This window comes from Gopherus evgoodei, chromosome 9, assembly GCF_007399415.2.
Source record: "Gopherus evgoodei ecotype Sinaloan lineage chromosome 9, rGopEvg1_v1.p, whole genome shotgun sequence".
Classification (NCBI taxonomy): Eukaryota; Metazoa; Chordata; order Testudines; family Testudinidae; genus Gopherus; species Gopherus evgoodei.
Window position 1 is genome coordinate 96952361 of NC_044330.1, and position 20088 is coordinate 96972448.

General features: G+C 40.9%; 1 protein-coding gene across 2 annotated transcripts in view; it reads left to right on the plus strand.

The window, feature by feature from the left end:
* The first annotated feature begins 746 nt into the window (after positions 1 to 746).
* RADX (RPA1 related single stranded DNA binding protein, X-linked) overlaps positions 747 to 20088 on the plus strand; it is a 35692-nt gene continuing 16350 nt past the window's right edge. Inside the window, exons 1-10 of one of the 2 annotated variants that reach the window (XM_030576053.1) lie at positions 747 to 1369; positions 3261 to 3403; positions 7561 to 7753; positions 11286 to 11394; positions 11608 to 11699; positions 11788 to 11910; positions 15351 to 15458; positions 17170 to 17337; positions 17918 to 18072; positions 18827 to 19044. In XM_030576053.1, coding sequence (XP_030431913.1) covers positions 784 to 1369; positions 3261 to 3403; positions 7561 to 7753; positions 11286 to 11394; positions 11608 to 11699; positions 11788 to 11910; positions 15351 to 15458; positions 17170 to 17337; positions 17918 to 18072; positions 18827 to 19044 — 1895 coding nt within the window. In that variant the 5' untranslated portion in view covers positions 747 to 783. The remainder of the gene's footprint in view (positions 1370 to 3260; positions 3404 to 7560; positions 7754 to 11285; positions 11395 to 11607; positions 11700 to 11787; positions 11911 to 15350; positions 15459 to 17169; positions 17338 to 17917; positions 18073 to 18826; positions 19045 to 20088) is intronic. The other variant, XM_030576052.1, reaches the window with a different exon arrangement.

Consider the following 20088-nt stretch of genomic DNA (forward strand, 5'->3'; position numbering starts at 1 on the left):
TCCGACCCTTCCCCTACCAGAACCTCCCCCTGCCCCCATCCTTCCTCCTCCTGCAAGATCCGACCCTTCCCCTACCAGAACCTCCCCCTGCCCCCATCCTTCCTCCCCCTGCAAGATCCGACCCTTCCCCTACCAGAACCTCCCCCTGCCCCCATCCTTCCTCCTCCTGCAAGATCCGACCCTTCCCCTACCAGAACCTCCCCCTGCCCCCATCCTTCCTCCCCCTGCAAGATCCGACCCTTCCCCTACCAGAACCTCCCCCTGTCCCCATCCTTCCTTCCCCTGCAAGATCCGACCCTTCCCCTACCAGAACCTCCCCCTGCCCCCATCCTTCCTCCTCCTGCAAGATCCGACCCTTCCCCTACCAGAACCTCCCCCTGCCCTCATCCTTCCTCCCCCTGCAAGATCCGACCCTTCCCCTACCAGAACCTCACCCTGCCCCCATCCTTCCTTCCCCTGCAAGATCCGACCCTTCCCCTACCAGAACCTCCCCCTGCCCCCATCCTTCCTCCCCCTGCAAGATCCGACCCTTCCCCTACCAGAACCTCCCCCCGCCCCCCACTGAGTCCTGTCCCTGGCCAGGCCGCTCTAGCGCGCTCCCCCCTCCCCCGCGTATCTGCCAGCGCAGCCGTTGGGCTCTTCGAATGGAGCGCGCGGGCCCTGCGGCCGCCTCCGGGAACCGCCCCCTCGCGCGTGCAACATGGCGGCCCTCGGGCCCGCCCAGTGACAGGCGGAGGGAGCCCAAGCGGGCCGCTGCCCGGGGGCTCCGAGGTGCCCGGCGCCATGGAGGACGCGGCCCTGGGGGCCGGCGCCCCCTGCGCTGAGGAGGGGGCTGGCCCGAGCCCGGCCTCCTGGCTCCAGAGGCTCTGCAGGGAGGTGCTGCGCTCCTCCCAGCTGAGCGTGTCCCTGGCGGAGGCCCCGCCGGTGGCCGTGGTGGCGGTGGAGCGCTACATGGCGGAGAGCCCGCCGCCGCCGCCGCCCAGCAGCGCCTTGCCCAAGCCGCCCGCCCCGGCCTACTGCTACGACGTGACGCTGGCGGACGGCAGCCGGCAGGAGAAGTGCTACCTGGCGCCGCCGCTCAACGCCCTGGTGCGGCGCAACGCGCTGCGCGCCGGCTGCCGGCTGCGCCTCACCCGCTGCTCCTACCTGTACGACGAGAAGAAGCTGAGCTCCGGCTTCCTGTGCCTCGAGCGGCTGGACGTGCTGCGGGGCCCGTCGGAGCTGCCCCCCGGGGGCCGCGAGCCCGGCGAGCAGCGGCGCCCGCCCCTCAAGGGCGGGAGGAGCCATTACCTGCCGCTGTGGAACAACGAAGATCCCTACGGGGACATCTGGCTGGCGAGCCGGCCGCCGGGGCGCGTCGAGATCGAGGGTGAGGGCGGGGGCGGGGGGGATGGTAATGGCAGTGCCAGGCCTGCGAGCGCCTCGAAACTGACCCGGCCCCTTGGCCCAAGCCCTGTTGTTGTTGTTTTTACTTGGCGAGGGAGTTGTGCTGATCACAGCTTCAGCCTGGGGCGCTGGAGTGAGCATAAAAGCAGCACAGAGCCCTGTGGCACCTTATAGACCAACAGACCTATTGGGGCATGAGCTGGCCTGGGTGAATACCCACTTCCTCGGATGCATGTGATCATGGTTCGGGGTCCCGAAACAAGGACACTGGGGGCAAGGCAGGGTAAAAGTGGGTCCCTGCAGCAGGGTGGCTGGCACACCCAGCAACAGCTGTGCTCTCCCTTCCTTCCCCAGGGCTGAGATCCAGGGCCTCAGCGGCTGGGATCTGCAGCTGGGGCTTGCAGGGGAATGGAACAATCGACCTCAGATTGGGACCCAGATTCAGGGGCGGGACCAATCAGGGCTCCTTCTGAGCTATATCTTGTCTGCTCTGTAAAAACCTAGGACATTTCCTGGTTTTTTTTGTTTTTATTCTCCCTGTCCCTTTAGAGAGAAAGGGAAACCCCATGTTTGGGTTTTCTGGAAAAAAGCCTCTTTTTTGAACCTCCTAAGTGTGGCCATGCTGAGCCAGACCAATGATCCACCTAGCCCAGTAGCTTATCTCTGACAGTGGGCAGGTCCCAGCTTCTGGCAGAGTGGGAAGTTGCATCCCTGACAGTCTTGGCTTATAGCCGTTGATGGAGCTATTCTCTATGAATTTATCTAATTCTTTTTGGAATCCAGTTTCCTTTGGCCCTCACAACATCCCCTTGCAATGATTCCACGTCTTGTGAAGAAGTACTTTTTAGTTTATTTTAAACATTCTGATATGGTCAAAACCCTTCATTTCACAGTTACCATTTGGATTATGTTGTAAGTAGTAAATTGTGTTTCATGGTAACTAAGGCCAGGTCCGTGCTACAGTATTTTGCTTCTGTGTCTACAGTGTGTAAAGGGATGTGATCGCTGACCAAGGTAGCTGTACCACCAGAGGTCCCTAGCGTAGATGCAATTCTACTGTCAAAGCTGTGCTTTTACCCCTATAGCTTGTTTTGCCTCTAGGCTGGTTACTATACTGGATCAAAGTGCAATTATGCCAGTAGAGCTGCATCCACAGTATGAGTGCTCTGCCACTGTAGTCTACCAATATTCCTATAGCGGCAAAGCAGACCTAGTGTAGACATTGGCTAGTTCCCTCACAACTTAAACAATAAACTTTAGTATGTTTCTAAATATTGCAAAAACATGTTAAATTAAAAAATGGTGATGGAAAGTATTTTCTGAAAATACTGGTCTTGCGTAGGGGCCCCATTTCAGATTTGAAGTGAAATCTGAACAGAAACGTAGTTCCTTGTCCTGCACTAACAGGCCCCTGCAAACACACAGCCCCACAAAAGTGAACAATGTTCTGTTTAGGTGCAGGAGTCTGCCCATGCACAACTCGCTGCAAGATTGAGGGCCTGTTCATTGAAATCTGTATTTCATAAAAGCTTCCCACTGTTTTTTTGTTTTTTGTTTACTTACATGATAAAAAGTTAGTAGTAGTACTTTCAGCATATATGCCACTACTGTTTTTGGAGGTAAAAAGAGAGTTTAGTCCTTTGTGCGGATGGCAGAGAATTGAGTTTGTTTATATAGCATTAGCAACCAGTTTTATTTTTTATGAGAAACATTATAAAATACATATGAAATCCTGTCTGCCTTAATACATTTCTATAATCTGCTGAAAGAAATCATGTAGCAGCGCATGTACTATCAAAGAGGTATAGTCAGATTCAAGCATGTAGACTGTTTTGTCACTTCATTTTTTTTCCTGCTTTCTGTTTTTTCACTAGTATCCAAATTAACATCTCTTGGTCATCTGGAAATGAACTGGAGGAGCAGAATACACTTCAGTCCATTGCTTGTGAGAATCTTACATAAGGCTAGACTAAGGTACTATGGGAAACCTGACAAAAAACTGGATATACCGTATCAGGTAGGGGGAAAAAATCCAACTTGTCTGAGTAGTTCTGAGGTGTGCAGATACTTCTTATTCCCATACAGTAAGGGTACAGCCAAGGGTCTTACAGTCAGCAACAAATAAACCCTAAAATTGTTACAATGTAAAAGCTTAACCATTTAAAAGTAAGAAAATGATATATCCCATGTGTATGCCTATATGTGACTGAGCCCAGTTCCTATAGAGTTTCATGGTGTTAAAACCATGTCAGTTTTGTTTTTTTAATTGTCTGTCTTTATCTCAAACTGAATTTTTCTTGGTAATTATATCATAAAGAGTCAGAGTTAAAGTTATTGTAGTTAGGGCTGTCGATTAATGGCAGTTAACTCACACAATTAACTCAATATTAATCGTGATTAAAAAAAATTAATCACGATTAGTCGCACTTATAACACTAGAATACCAATTGAAATTTATTAAATATTTTGGATGTTTTTCTACATTTTCAAATATATTGATTTCTTTTACAACATGGAATACAAAGTGTGTAGTGCTCACCTCATATTATTTTTTGCACTGTAAAAATGATAAAATAAATAGTATTTTTCAATTCACCTTGTATAAGTAGTAGTGCAATCTCTTTATCATGAAAGTGTAACTTACAAATGTAATGGGGGGTCTTTTGGGTGTTTTTGTTACATAGCTGCACTCAAAAACAAAACAATGTAAAACTTTAGAGCCTACAAGTTCACTCAGTTTGACTTCTTGTTCAGCTTAGTCAAACAAGTTTGTTTACATTTACGGGAGAGACTACTGCCTGCTTCTTATTTACGTCACCTGAAAGTGAGAACAGGCATTCGCATGGCACTTTTGTATCCGGCCTTGCAAGGTATTTAGGTGCCAGATATGCTGAACATTCTTATACCCCTTCATGCTTTGGCCACTATTCTAGAGGACGTGGTTCCATGCTGATGATGTTCCTTTAAAAAAAAAAAAAAAGTGTTAATTAAATTTGTGTCTGAACTCCTTTAGGGAAAATTGTATGTCTCCTGTTCTGTTTTACCCACATTCTGCCATATATTTCATGTTATAGCAATCTCGGATGATGGTCCAGCACGTGTTCATTTTAAGAACACCTTCACAGCAGATTTGACAAAACACAGAGAAGGTACCAATGTGAGATTTCTAAAAATAGCTACAGAACTCAATCCATGGTTTAAAAAGCTGAAGTGCTGTCCAAAATCTGAGAGGGATGAGGTGAGCATGCTTTCAGAAGTATTAAAAGAGCAACACTCAGATGCGGAAACTACAGAACCCAAACCACTAAAAAAAGAAAATCATCCTTCTGCTGGTGGTATCTGACTGAGATGATGATGAAAATAAATGTGCGCTGGTGTGTTCTGCTTTGGATCGTTATCAAGCAGAAGCCGTCATCAGCATGGACACATCCTCTGGAATGGTGGTTGAAGCATGAAGGGACATGTGAATCTTAGCGCATCTGGCACGTAAATATCTTGTTTTACAACAGTGCCAGCTACAGCAGTGTCATGTGAACACCTGTTCACACTTTCAGGTGATATTGTAAACAAGAAGCGGGCAGCATTATCACCTGCACATTATAACCAAACTTGTTTGGCTGAGTGATTGGCTGAAGTAGGACTGAGTGGACATTGTTTTATTTTTGAATGCAGCTATTTTTTTTGTACATAATTCTACATTTGTAAGTTCAACTCTCATGATAGAGATTGAACTACAGTACTTGTATTAGGTGAATTGAAAAATAAGAATTTCTTTTGTTTTTACAGTGCAAGTATTTGTAATAAAAATAATGTAAGGTGAGCATTGTACACTTTGTATTCTATGTTGTAATTGAAATCAGTATCTTTGAAAATGTAGAAAAACATCCAAAAATATTTAAATAAATGGTGCGATTAATCACGACTAATTTTTTTAATTGCTTGACAGCCCTAGTTGTAATGTTTGCTAATTTTTACATGTGTACATTTTTCTTAGAGAATGTACATGTATTTAAACATCATGTATATGACTTTATTTGGCTATTGCTTCCAAATGGTTAGGTGCTTTTATATTGTAATATTAGTTTTTCGGGTGTTTGTTTTTATCATGGAAATCTTGACTTTAAGTTTAAAGGGTTGTTTTATGTTTAAAACAGTTTTTGAAGAGCATGAATTAGGCCTGCATGGAATCTTTCAAATGAGCAACAGTACATAACATTTTGTGCGAAGAAGAGTCTCTACGCTCATGTTGTTCTAAGCTGTCATTCCCCCACTCATATGAAAAATAAGTCTGGATCTCTTGTTGGTGCTATACTTCAGCAGATCCAGGCCATGTGGTATTCCTATACTGCTCAGGAACAAGGGTGGAACATTAGTTACAGTCCTCAGTCTTAACTGGGGAATCAATACCTAGAGTTGATTCAAGTGGAGGAGTCAATGGCAGTTGAGGAAGAGGAAAGATCCAGCACGATTTGCTCATTACGTCTTTCTTTTATTAATACTGTATTCTGCATTTAGGCCATAATGCACTGAAGTCCTCACACAGTGCAAAATCTTATGTGCCTAGAGCTATGTGTGTTGAATTGTATTTTAACACACAAAGATCTCTGTGCATTATTCTGCATGTAACAAAAATATTCTGGCATATAATAATTAAATGCCTTTCCTCAAAGAATGTGCAATCTGAGGACAGACGGGCAAGTAATACAGAGGTCAGGGAAAGGGAACCACAAAAGGAATATTCTGTAGCGAATCTTGTTGATAAGCACAGGTAGTATGGCAGAAATAGATTTTTAAGAGGGACTTAAAGGGAGAATGTAGGGCCTTGCAGGTGAATTCATGGATGACCACATGTAGGGGTTTGTGTGGAAGAAAGCATAATGGTGATTGTTGGAGGCTAACAAGTGGATATAGGTGGGAACATCAGTGGAAAAGAGGTTTGTTCCACTGAGTTATTGCTGCATTCTGTAATTATCCTGGAAGATCTGAGAGGTATTATGTGAATTGGGTCACCTGCGCAATCATGGTCCCTAAACAGGGTTTTATCTGAGTAGGGGAGTAGCCATTCAACATACGCATTAATGTGTGTGTTGAAGTGCATTTGTAGGACTTTGCCTAGAAATTTTTTCCAGCCCTAACCTGCTGGCATGCAAAGTTTTCCCAATTTGGCATATGAAGATTTCCCTGTGAAAAGGGTTCACACAAAGTTTTCTCTGTCAGAATATTTTGTTCACAAAATTTCCACATGAAGGGGGGCTCTTATATAAAATTGTGCGTTAGCTTTGATGACAAAATACCCCTCTGCTAGTAATATATTTTTTCTTGAAAACCAGCCTATACACAGTATTATGACCCATGCTGTTTACCAAATGATTCCTGAGTTATAACTTAACACTTCAAAGTGTCTGTATAAAGAATCTCTATTAAAAATTGTCATGTTCTTTTAAAAAAAATAGTAAAAAATCTGCCTTTTTTTTTTTCTTCCCCTACTTGAGGGGTTACCTTAACATTGTGAGAAATGTGAACATTTTCACTATAGGAAGTGAGGGAAGAGAGTGAGAGAGACTCAAAATTACCCTTCTAATAGAGCTCTGGGGGAGAGAACCACCCTGCTAATTATGACTTATTGTGTATGTAGTTGAAAAAAATGGTGAAGATCACACATTAGTAGCAAACTCTGAGTTGACTCTGCAAAGACTAAACATGCAAGTATCTTTATGAATGTGAGTACTCCCACTGATGTCAGTAGGGACTACGCATGTGCATAAATCTTTGCAGGATTGAGATCAACAGAGAAGTGAGATTCCCTGATGAGCTAGTAACACCATTGTCGCTTGCTTGATACATCTCTTTTCCTGTAGTCCTACAGCTCTGGCCCATAGTATTTCCTCCAGGTTTATATTGTGAGGCTGATTCATGGCATTTTCACAGCACTTAGAAATGCTGGACAGGAGCAGCTACATAATTGGGACAGTGATGCAGGAAAATAAAGGATTCTTGCACTCCCATCTTTGAATTTAAGTTTGTAGAGCATGCCATGGCTTCAAGTTTATGATGAGTATCAAAACTACTACTGTTGCTGTTATTTGGGCAGGCATTTTAATAGTTGTCTAAAAAAAAAGAAATTGTTATCCTTGTAATTAAAAGTCGAACACGTGTTTGGTTTTCCTTTTCTAGGCTTATTTTGAAGTTGCTGATAGTTCAGGCATGATGTCGATGGTTTTGTGGAATTCTTTGTGTCCTGAGTGGTATAATAGTATGAAGATTGGCACAGTACTTCTGCTTGAACAGTATGGTATCAAAACCAGTTATCCATTTAAAACGCAGCCAACGCCAGGGGATTCGCAGATGAAGAGATATACTACAATTGGTTAAGTATCCCAGAAATCTGATTCCAAGTATTGCTGTTAAAAAGTTAGAAAATACCATTTCAGTTAACCAGTTATTGAAATTACATGGCCTTTCAGTAGATTTACCTTCAGTTCCCATTTAAAGGCAAGTGAAATACATAGTCCATTTTTGGGATGGTGTTGGTATGGTCAGCGAGAGCAGTGGGTCTTGGTGCTTCACCCACTTGAGATGATTGAGATAATTCATAGCTCTCACAGCTATTGTTTCAGGCTGTCTTGTCTGCACACTGGGGTAGATATTCCTGCTTTGGTTACACTTGAGTCATGTTTCCAGGCTTTTTTCCCTCCACAACCATTAGATGAAATACTATCATTTTTTTGTAAATGAAAGCTGCGTCTGATGTAATCACATAATTCCAAGTGCTGGGGCCCTAGGTACAGGGCTCTAGTGCTTATGTCTTAATTTGGCCCTGCTTCCAAATTAATGTCACATACAAATATAATTAATGTAATGTTTACATCGTCATACGGATCATTGAAGATGGGATCTAGGAGCCACGTCTTGTAACAATCCATACCGGTGCCCATGTAGCGTCCCACTGAAGTAAAAGTTTGGTGCTTTAAGATCTCATTCTGCATTGATGATTGCTACCAAGTACACTAAACAACAGTATCATGGTCCTTGATGTACTGATTCCTCAACACAGAGGAAAGAGGCTTCCTTTTTTCTGTTGCAGGGTGTGACAGAGCCAAGGCAGCCCTAATACAAGAATGCCAATGCCTTATTGCAAGACAACGGCCTCCCCATAACAGGCCTTGTCACCAACACTTCTTTCTTCCTGAATATGGACTCCCCTTCCTTACATACTCATATTCTGAATTAAACAGCAGTCAGAAAAGCCATTTCCTTGACACACACAAAAATACATATCTTTGGGGGTTGGTGTATACATCCCATTTTCTTCTTAGTGATGACAGTTTTGCTAATGTAATCACTACAGCGCATGAAAATAAACAATGTGCTGCATTGCTTAAAGCCATGTATTCTCTGTCTTCATGCATTTTGCCTTAAACCCGGTGCTTAGCATCTGAAGTGTTTATGATGAGTTGGCAGGAGAGAGAAATGTTTTGCCAGGCAGGGAGACTTGAGGGGAAGACAGAAATGAAAACTGTTAATGCTTACAAGCCAGCGTAACAGTAATTATAATTGCCACAGACCTGCCTGCAGCAAAGAGGCACTGTCAAATATACTAGTCTGAGACTCCTTTTCATATAAACAAAAATCACTCAAATTTTTGACGCTTTGGAGATCTTCAGTTTGGTGTCACCACGCAATATATTGGGGTATCAGTGGAGATGAGAGTAAAAACAATCTGGAAAGTAAGACTACATATTATATAGGCTAATTATTGCACAATGCAGGAATAAGAATCGTAACTCAATAATGAAGTGTCATGGGGCATCTGCAGACTATGGATGTAGCGTGTGTTTTTTAAAAAAAAAAGCTAATTTTCTCTCATCCAAAATGTGTGCGATGTTCTGGTTTTTTCTCTTTTTGACAAATATCTCAAATATTTTTCCCTGGCATGAACTTAATATTACATATCATGGAATGATATGTAATTTTTTTTTATGAGCTATATTCATGGATCTTGTAAAAAGACAGAGTAGTGCTGTAGACTGCAAAAAAATCAGAATAATTCTGCAGGACAATAAATATCCATTTTTTGTAACTATTTGAGCATGCACTTGCTCTGTATTTTCAGAATGATATTGAAAGTGAGATGCTGTTTCAGTAAATTGTCTCAGATAATATAAAAAATTAAAATATATAAACAAAGGTCTGATTTAAATACTTTGTCAGACACATATCCTGATATAGGGTATTTATTTATTTTAGGACATGTACATACTGTGAGTGCCCTTCCAGTAGTAATTGAAGCACAATAATCAACAGTTACATTGAACTGTTAAAATCACCGACCGTTGTTATAATACACTTCTAGTCCGTTATATCCCATCTTTCATATAATCAAATATTCTCTCCTATCCTCATTCTCAGATTCCCAAAAATGAGAATCTCTCTCCAAAGATTAAAAATCCAGGTTTTGTGGGGAAAAATGCATCCCGTAGTTTAGGGACCTTCACAGAGAATATCCCAGTGACAACTTTCTGTATTCTGTCCAGTGAGCTCTAGCTTGTGTTCCTCTGCCGGTTGCAATTGTGATAGCATAGAACAAGGACCGTGGTGATTTCTCGGGACCCAAATCATTTAGGGCTTTAAATGTTAAAACCAATGCCTTGAATTCCACCTAGTAGTCCACAGATAGTGTGTGTATCTGTTAGTTCACTGAATATATGTAGTTCTAATGAACATAGTTCAGTGTGCTTAGCAACGATCTTCAGCGTCTGAATGGTCATAAGATATAGAGTGTATTACAGTACAGGCGAGTCTCATCTTATGCAGGGGTTCTGTTCCGCAGTTAACGCGTAAAGTGAAAACCGCATATAGTCAAAATTACATTGAGTTGAATGGCAGGTGGAATCGCCCGCACTACAGCTACAGTATTAAAATAGTTATTTTTCTCTTTTTAGTTTTTGTTTTTGCCAACCGCGTAAAGCTGAAATCGCGCATGTTAAATGCTCGTAAAATGCGACAGACCTGTAATCTCAAAATGACAAAGGCGGGTCTGAGTGCAGCAAGGGCCACTGAAACATGTTCATGCCACACCAGATGCATTCTTCAAAACTACTGCCTTTTCATCCCAGAGTATAACAATACCTCTAAATTGCAGGCCTGATTTAAAAATAATAACCTCCTGCCATAAATGTACGGAGCTCACATAACTAGATAATAGTTTGAGTTGCTTCCAAGAATCTAGTAATTCTCCCTCTTATTTGAATTAAGCTTCAGCCACATAGCCCTTTCCCAAAGCCAAATCTCTGGCATACGCTGTCAGTTGCTGTACTGCACCTGCTGAATGGAATGGAAATATACAACAGAGTTTCTTGATCCTAATCGGTTGGAGTCAAATCAGAACTTCCACCACTGGCGCTTCAGCTGTCTTCCCTCTTATTTCATCCCTTGCAAGTCATCTGTAAATGATGGTGATCTTTGAGAGTGTTTAAGAACCTGTCGATAGTTGTTGACAGAAGGTTTTTTAAATATTCAGCTGGATCATCAACAGGCTACCCCATGCAGGGAGCTGAACAGTCCAGCAAGATTTCTTCATATAATTTGTTACTACCTTTTATGACATCCTTACATTCCTAATTTTCTCCATGTAGTGACCTAAAATCAGAGAGACAAATTTTATTAGTATTTGCAGTGAGCCAAAGTAAGAGTGTTGCATTTATTCAGCAAAAATGTCACTTATTCCAACCTAAGGAAGAGCTCTGTATAGCTTGAAAGCTTGTCTCTCTCCCCAGCAAAAGTTGGTCCAATAAAAGATATTGCCTCACCCACCTTGTCTCTTTGCTTATTCAGAAAGTCAAAGTAAAGGTTTCCTTTGAATACATTTTTATGCTTAAAATGATATTGTTTTTCCCCAGAAATTAGCCTGAATGTTCGAGATCCTCCAACTAAAGTTAACATTATTCCAGAAAAAATGGTTAAACCAGAGTGGAGATTACCTGAAGTTAGATATCGGTTTGTCACAAGGTAAAATGAAGGTTTGTGTTTTGTTCTGTGTGGGCTAATGTTTTGCTAATTTTTATTGAATTTTAACTGGGAATATTACAGGAGAACATCTATTATTGCTTGTTATGTCTTCCCGACTTTTCTGCTCTGTGCACTTTTTAGGAATTTTTCAGAGTGATTTAAATTTCAAGTCTTTAAGAATTATCAACCATTTCTCTTTAATTTTGTTTTTAGGTCAGAACTGGAGAACTTACCGAACAATCATTCCTGTGATATTATTGGTCTTGTAATATTTGTAGGAAGGGTTGAACGAACAAGAAAGAGAGGTTTTTATAAAAATTCTTTTCAACATTTATCAAATTATTACAATTTGGTGGAACATTATTTAATTTTAAAAAAATTTTGTTTGTGCAGAATCTAGTGAAGATTTTTGGATACATCGCTGGGCACATGTTGTTGATGGGACATCAGACCAACCATTCATACTGGAATTGTTTGCCACTTCTCAGCCGGATGTATTTGAACATATTCACCCAAGTATTTATCGTACAATAGTCTGACTATTTTATTATTTACTCATTTATTTCCATTTACAACATTTTTCTCTAAAGGCATCTTTGCCATGAATTCAAATTATCACTAAAATTTCTCATCCCAAATCAGAAAATAAATGAACAGTAATGAAAACAGACCCAAACAATGCCCACCTCAACAAAAGAAGGTAGCCCTTATCATAGCAGACCTTCCCCAATAACCCAAGTAAATAGATGGGCCTTACAACATGCCCTAAAATTGAGCTGATCTGACCTGCTTTGAACAAAGTTTGAGTGAATTCCAATTTGCAAGCCCCTTGCAGAGAATACCCTGTTGATAGCCCTCTTTCTCAGTTCAAATGACTCCCCCTGAGTGTAACTGTGACAGAACAGGGAAAGGGGCAGCCTCTCAGGTAGGCAAGTCCTAAGCCGTGTAGATCTTTACAGGTAAAAACTAACTCCTTAAGTTCCACAACAGGGATCCAGTGGAGATCACAGAGCGCTCATGAGGTGTTTTCAGCATGCCACACAGGTTAATAAAACTGCCGGATTGTGCACAATCTTCAGTTTCCGGATGAAGCCCAGTGTAGAAGGCATTACGATCTTGAGGTGACTGAGGCATGTATGATGGGATCAGCATCTGCATCCAAAGGAATTGGTTGCAACCTCCTGGCCGGATGGAGGTTGTAAAAGGCCTGCCTAGAAACTGCTGCTTTATGAATGGCTAACAAATGCTGTGAATCAGATTATACTCCCCATATTGTAACTTTTAATATCAAATAGGCAGGTGAGCATCCTCAGTTCAACGAGCCATATCTTCCTGTTGCTATCAATATCTCCGTCACCTCAGTTTTATCTGCATTGCAGTTCTCAGCCATGACCCAATTTTACCTAAATTCTGGCATTTGTCAGAATAGGCTGGGTCCAGTCAGAGAGAGAGCGCTGAGTATCATCGGGGTGCGTGCATTATGTTCGTCTTTGCTAACCCTCCCAAGGGACTCGGGTACAGATTGAATGGGAGGGGAGACACATTGAAACTCTGTGGAAATGGACATTTGAGTATACTTAGGGATGATGAGCAATTTCTTAAAACCACCATCTGGGATCTCTCAGCAAGAAAGGGACAGCCCTGTCCACTCAAGCTATTTGGGCCGAATCCAACACACAGTTACATCATTGGGAGACTTCCTTGACTTAATTGGGCTTTGGGACAGACCCCTAATCATTGGAAAATAATATCTTAACATTTAAGGATATACTCTGCTCTTTCTCTTTCTTTTATTCTAAATGTTTTTAAAACAATACATATTAAGGCCTGATTTTTCAGTGATGTTGAACACATATAACCCCCATTGAAGTAAACAGGTGGTGCAGATGTTCAGCACCTCTGAAAATATCTTATCTAGGTGTACACATATGGATTTGTATGCCAAACTTTAGTTTGAAAATGTTGATGTACTTGTACTGAATTATTAGATTGGTAATAGGATACAAAGCATTTTCACATTTGAGTCACTAGTTTGTGTATAGAGCAGGTTGGTAAGGCCTGTTAATTGGTTTGTGTGAAATGAGTTGGTGGCTTTAATTCAGTTGCTGGCGAATAAGTGTCCTCACCAAAAAACCCACAATCACAGCTGGTATCCAGATTAGCGGTCTCAACAAAGTCCAAGAATTGAATGAACATTGGGAATTAAATGTGCATTTCACCCCAGCACATTTTTTCCCATGCCAAGGAAGAAACACATTTGTAGGACAGCATGGGAAAGCTTGTTCATATTGGTTCTGTGGATACAGGGCTTCAGTTTTATTTAGCATTGTATTGGCTTAGCTGATATATCTTATTGACAATCTTTTTTCAATTGCTTAGTCAAGATTTTTCAGACACTATCCTAGTCTCTCATTTCTTCATTAGAGACTGTGACCTGTATATTTTTTCATGGAGTGATGCTATTTATTTTTAGGCCATTGATTGTAACATCTTTTCAGAAGACATTTTTTTCTCTAGTTTTTGGTACTTGATTTGTTTCTTCCACTTTGAATGCAGCTGAAATTGACATAACTTTTTGTTAGGCTATATCAACTTAAATAACGCTTTCTTTCCTATGGCAAAAGTGATTCATATGTATCGCAGAAACATCTGTTGCAGGGGTCAGCAGCCTTTCAGAAGTGGTGTGCTGAGTCTTCATTTATTCATTCTAATTTAAGGTTTCGCATGCCAGTAATACATTTTAATGGTTTTAGAAGGTCTCTTTCTATAAGTCTGTAATATAGAACTAAAGTAAAGTATTGTTGTATGTAAATAAGGTTTTTAAAATGTTTAAGAAGCTTCATTAAAAATTAAATTAAAATGCAGAGCCCCCTGGACCGGTGGCCAGGACCCGGGCAGTGTGAGTGCCACTGAAAATCAGCTCGAGTGCCGCCTTTGGCACGTGTGCCATAGGTTGCCTACCCCTGATCTGTTATGAGATCACACCTCCAGCCACAATAGCGTGAAACCTTAAGAATATAGGGTGTGAGGGGGAGGGAGAGGAGAAAGAAATTAACTACTATTTCATATATTCTGTGTTTTTTAGTTAAGGGGAAATGCGTTTGGAGGGAGAGGATGTTCTGTGATGAAGTTTAGGGAAAAAAGCTGTTTACCATTAGGGTATCACAATTAAGCCTCTTTTAACTATCACAGTTGTATGGCCTCTTTTGCAAAATACTTGAAATATCAAAGTGGAGGAAATCAAATGTAGAATTGTATATGACCATAGTTGCTGTTGTTAATTATTAACACTGACAGATTCCTTTGTGTCATTTAACGAAGAATTAGGTAATAGGGCTGGCTGGAAGATGAGAAATTCTGTTCTGAGAGCTTTCAAAAAAAATTTATGGAAAAACATGAGCAAGGCTGATCCAAGAATAGCCAATAGCCTGGTGCTTAGGGCACTCCATCTGTAAAGTGCCTGAACCCCTGGTCTATAATCAGTCTCTCTCTCTCTCTCTGGCCTGATTAAGATTTAATGATTTATACAAAGTGGAACAGCAGCTCCAACATACATGTGAGAGAAAGAAACTACTTTGGCACTTGAGAAAGTTACTTTTATGCATAGTTTTACTCTGAACGCAAATCTTCATGAGACAAAATGTCTGTGATGTTCAAATTGTGAAATATTAACTTAATTGTAACATGGCTTGCCAAGGCCTGAATCCTGCGAACACTTGCACAGATGTTTAACTTCCACTGAAATCTTACTGCTTTGTTTAACAGCTATGAATCCAATTCTATCCCCAAATTGTGAGCTCTAACAACAAAAGAGTGAAAGGTTGACCACATGGTTAAGTTTTTGCAGGATCAAGAGTTACTATTTTTTTTTAGTGCATATTTAAAACTACTTTGGTATGGGACAGCTTTGGAAGCTTGATATACCAGAAAAAACTGAAATGATTTTTTCTCTCTAGTGACCTATTTGGTGTGCACACAGATGAGAGTGGTGCGGGACATCACTGAGAATACTCCCAGAACACTTTACCTTACAACTTCAAATGAGAGTCAGATGTTTATTACAGGTAAATAAAATATTATTTTAAAATGAATTTTACATGACACATACTGCAGGTTATATATTCCTTGGTAAATGAAGTATTTCAGCTTGAAGATGTCCATAGTATATCTAGATACAGAGCAAAAACAATTAGCTTTTAAAGCAGTTTCCAACATCACACTGTAATATACCTTGCATTGCTTCTTTCATTCAGAGATGTTATTTTACCAAAGCGCCACTTATTAAATCCTCTGGAGATTTAATAAATTGTATTTTTCCATTTAATAACTCTAGGTTCCTTCTCTCTCTTCCCCTCTCCCCAAACAAAATACCCCCCTATTTAGCTCCAATTAGCCTGATTATAAACTTGAGATCGATCCAGTTTCAGCATTCATAAATTGGCCTGTCCAGAAAGTGGTTAGGTTTCCTTCCTGCCTACAAGAGATGTGCACAAGAAGAAAAAGAAGAAAGAAGGAAAGTGAAGTTATTAAGTAAAACTGTTAAAACTTAGCTGATGTCAGATGCACTCTGAACAAGCCATGATGAGAATATATGAGCTAACTGATATTGAAAGACAGATCAGGACTGTTATGAGTTGAAAGTATTGAGATTGTTACAAAAGTTAGAACACTGCAGTATGGTAACCGAAAGATGTAAGGTGTCTTCCCCCGCTAAATCATCATAGCATATTTTAAGAAATTATAATATATCCAGCGTTTGTGCAATTGTTGGGTTGGTCCATATGAAGACTCGTTAATTGCTTTGTTACAGACTATTTTAAGAACTTGTCACTTCTACATCATATGCAACAAGAAACCTTTATAAAAACTGTAGTTCCATCAATTGCTTTTTTCATAGATTCAAGCTTTCCATTCTGTCGCAAAAGATCCTGTATAGCTTTTAATCTTAAATTCAGCCCAGTAAACATTCTTCCCCAGGCATGTCCTTCTTTTACTATCCAGTTTGTTCTTTCTACAGTATTCCTGGTATGTCAGCCCAGACAATGAGTACTGAGTCCCTCTATACGCTTTTATGTTATTCTTTATAAAAGTATCTGGATGCCTCAACACTTTCAGTGGGGTCTGCAGAGAAGCTTCTGATTTGTGGCTAATCCTGATTCAGCCAATCTTCCTCTTGGCAGAGGTATCTAGTTCTAGATTTCAGTGCTCCCAAATGAAAGACTTCTGATTTTTAGTGTCCTCCTCACTTGCTTCCAGTATATTAGTTACCCTGCTTTATATCTACCTTGCTCTTAAATCAGAGCCTCAGTTAGCATCTCAGAATCATCAGCTGAGACTGTTTTCAGCATAGCAGCCTTGAAATTGGTCTGTCTTGCTGCAGACACAATGGTAACCAGAGAATAGGGTCTTCTCAGGTGAGGAAAAGGTAACTTTTTGGTGTGGAATGCTGCTTCTTGCTCATCTTTTTTTACAGTTTGGGACAGAATATAACTAGCTAGTTCTAGAAAGAACGTTTTAACTGTTTTACCCTAAATGCTAACATCTGGGTAGTATCTAGGGGTTTGTGTATGTTAAATCCAAGTGCCATATAAGGGTTCCATTACACTTTTTCATAAAGCCACTATCAACTGGTAGAAGGAACATTTGTTTTAGCATCCCTGACTTGGCTTTTTGTGTATATTGCTGTATAGTGTTCAAATGTAGTAATATATAAAAAACAATTACTTAATCTATTTGATTCTTTTATTTCAATACTCAAACCTTTTGTTTTAACAGGGTGGCACAAAGGCCAACCATATACCAGAGATTCCAAAGTGAAAAACTTTATCCAGTGGATTAAAACTCAAAGTGAAGTCGACCAAATGAAGAAAACTGTAATTGGTGGATACTGTCCTTTCCCACCAGCACCAAATTCTTTTTTGAAGTATTGTAAAAATAATAAAGGTATCCTATACCATACAAAATATCCCCATTATTTGTGCCTCATTTTATCTGAGATTTCATCACAAGTATTCAAAATTAGCAACTCTGATTGCTTTACACTTGGATTATATCAGTGGTTAAATACTGGAATGTCATTCAAGGAAAAATCATTCTGAAGATAGACTCTGAACCAAGCCCTCAGCTGGTGTAAACTGTCATAGCTCTATTGATGGCAGTGAAGTTTTGACAGTTTACGTCAGCAGAGAATCTGTCCCTCTGAATTTATACTCTGTAGATGTTCTGTACCAACATCTGCTTCAGCTACATCTTCAATCAGCTTGAAAGTCTGTCATATTGAAGAACATAAGATGTGATAATGATAAAGAACTTCAGCAGTAGTATATTAAGCAGAGCCTGGAAAATGAGAGATGAGAAAACAGGAGGATTTAATTGCAGAGAAGTTCAATTTTAAGACCATTTAATAATTTAAATTTAGCAAGAAGGTCTTTCCAATTTTCTTTTATGAATCCAACATTGATACTTTTTAGTAGTTTTGTATTTCTTTAAAACTGTTAAGCTTGTGAGAATTGCTCTTTTGCAGTTGAATCAGTTTTGAAAGCCATAAGTGAAATGGAGAGAGAGATTGAAGACCTGCACTACAGGGAGCACAAGCGCTTTGCTGTTCAGGGGATAATTAGTGCTATAAGATATGTCAGCCATGCAGCTGAAGATGCCTCGAGAATGGAACCAATTCAGGTACAGTGCTTGAGGCTTAATACCACTTAAGATGCTGTGAGGCACTTAAGATGCTGTGATCATAATTACAATTGCGATCTCTTGCATTTGAATTCAGAACCCACATATGTTGTCTCTTGATTAACTGAATTTACCATTCTGAAATCAAGAGTAGTTTGAAAGTCATCATTTAAATTTTAAATCTTAATGATTTACTTGTTTTCTGAGTGTTACAGTCCTCAATAAAAGTACCTGCTGTATAAAAGTTACTGATTAAATAGCATAGTTAAAGTAAATTAAGGACTGGGAGAACTGGCTACTTTAGTGTAACCTGTCACTTTCTAGACAGAGGTGTGTTTTTTCTTTTTCTTTAAACTTGATTAGAGAGGCTTTTCTATAAAGCAAATCTGCTAGACACTGTGATGGTGATACAAGATTTGAAACTAGGGCAAGATTTCCCAAACTTGATTCATGGCTTGTTCAGGATAAGCCGTAGGCTGGGCTACCACTTCCCACAGCTCCCATTGGTGAGGAATGGCGAACCGTGGCCACTGGGAGCTCCGAGTGACCGTACCTGTGGATGCTCAGGTAGACAAAGCATTTCGCAGCCTGCCAGGGGCTTACCTTGAGCAAGCTGCGAGCCAAGTTTGGGAACCCCTGGACTAGGGTATCTAATTCCTCATAAAGTTATTGAAGGAAAACCAACTAGAGATCAATCTTATATCTTTTTGTAATTGAAGATGAAATAGCTTTAATTGTTTAACTGTTGTTACAGGAAGGTAGAGTCGAGTCAGCATCTCAAACAACTGTAAAAAACACTGGTATGTCTAAAGATTGTGTTACGAAAGGAAAAAAGCGGAGCCATCGAAATAAAGAAGCCAACTCCGTACTTGAATTACAATGCGCTTCCCTGGAACAACAGCAGCATCTGCGTATGTTAACCAGAAAGAGTCGAATCAAGAGAAAGATTGAACACCATACAGAGGCTGAAAAGTAAGCCTTTTTGAATAAAGTGTGATTATATTAATTGTTCCATTTCACTGATATACTGTAGAAATAGGTACTTTTTAAAATCTTACTCTAAGTGAGTTAGGAGTACAAGTCCCATTGAAAAGCAACTGACTGAAACTATAAGCAACCCAATTCAGAAATGGTAATCCTTCTTCCTTATGGACCCAGTCTTGCTCCCATTAGTCAATGACAGCAGGATTGAGGAAAATACCTTACTGACTAGAACTTTGTAAGCCAGGGAAATGATTCTGCAGAAAATCATCCTCATTACCTCTTGCTATATTCTTGCAACTATTATATTAATTCTCAGTCATCTGAACTGCTGGTTCTGAGTTTATTCTTTTCTCCAAAAACATAAATTTCAATGGATTGCCATTCTTGATCAAATACTTGTGACATTACCCAGGGTACAATCTGTAGAGCCCTGTGCAGGTACAATTTGATATCCACAGAGAGAAATCAGTATCTGTTGAACCGCAGGGCTCTCCTGGGAACCGCAGCGACAAAAGGAGCAAAACATGGAGCACCGCTCCCAGAGCCAGCGCCCCACACTGGAAGCTCCTGCAGTGCAGCTGTATACACCTCAGACAGGGGATGCAGTCACGCAAACAGCTGCGTGGGAGGGACTGGGGGAGGACTGAGAGAGATACAGCCATACAAGACGAGCAGCTGGTGTGCGGCACTGGTTTCTGGGAGTGGTGGCCCCACGTTTGTGTCTCATTATGCACTTACCAGCAAGCTCGAGATGACGCTGGCTTTGGCAGAGCAGTGTTGCAAGCTGCACAACAGTGAACTCCGAGCCCACTTCCACGGACACTCTTGTGAGTCACCTAGAATGAAATCGACATGAGCAAAGGCTCGAAGAAGAAAAATCAGTTACCTACCTTTTGTAACTGTTGTTCTTCAAGATGTATTGCTCATGTTCATTCCATTACCAGCCCTCCTTCCCCTCTGTTGGAGTTGCCAGCAAAGAGGAACAGAGAGGGCTTAGGGCCGGCGGCGCCTGATATTCCGACGCATGAGTGC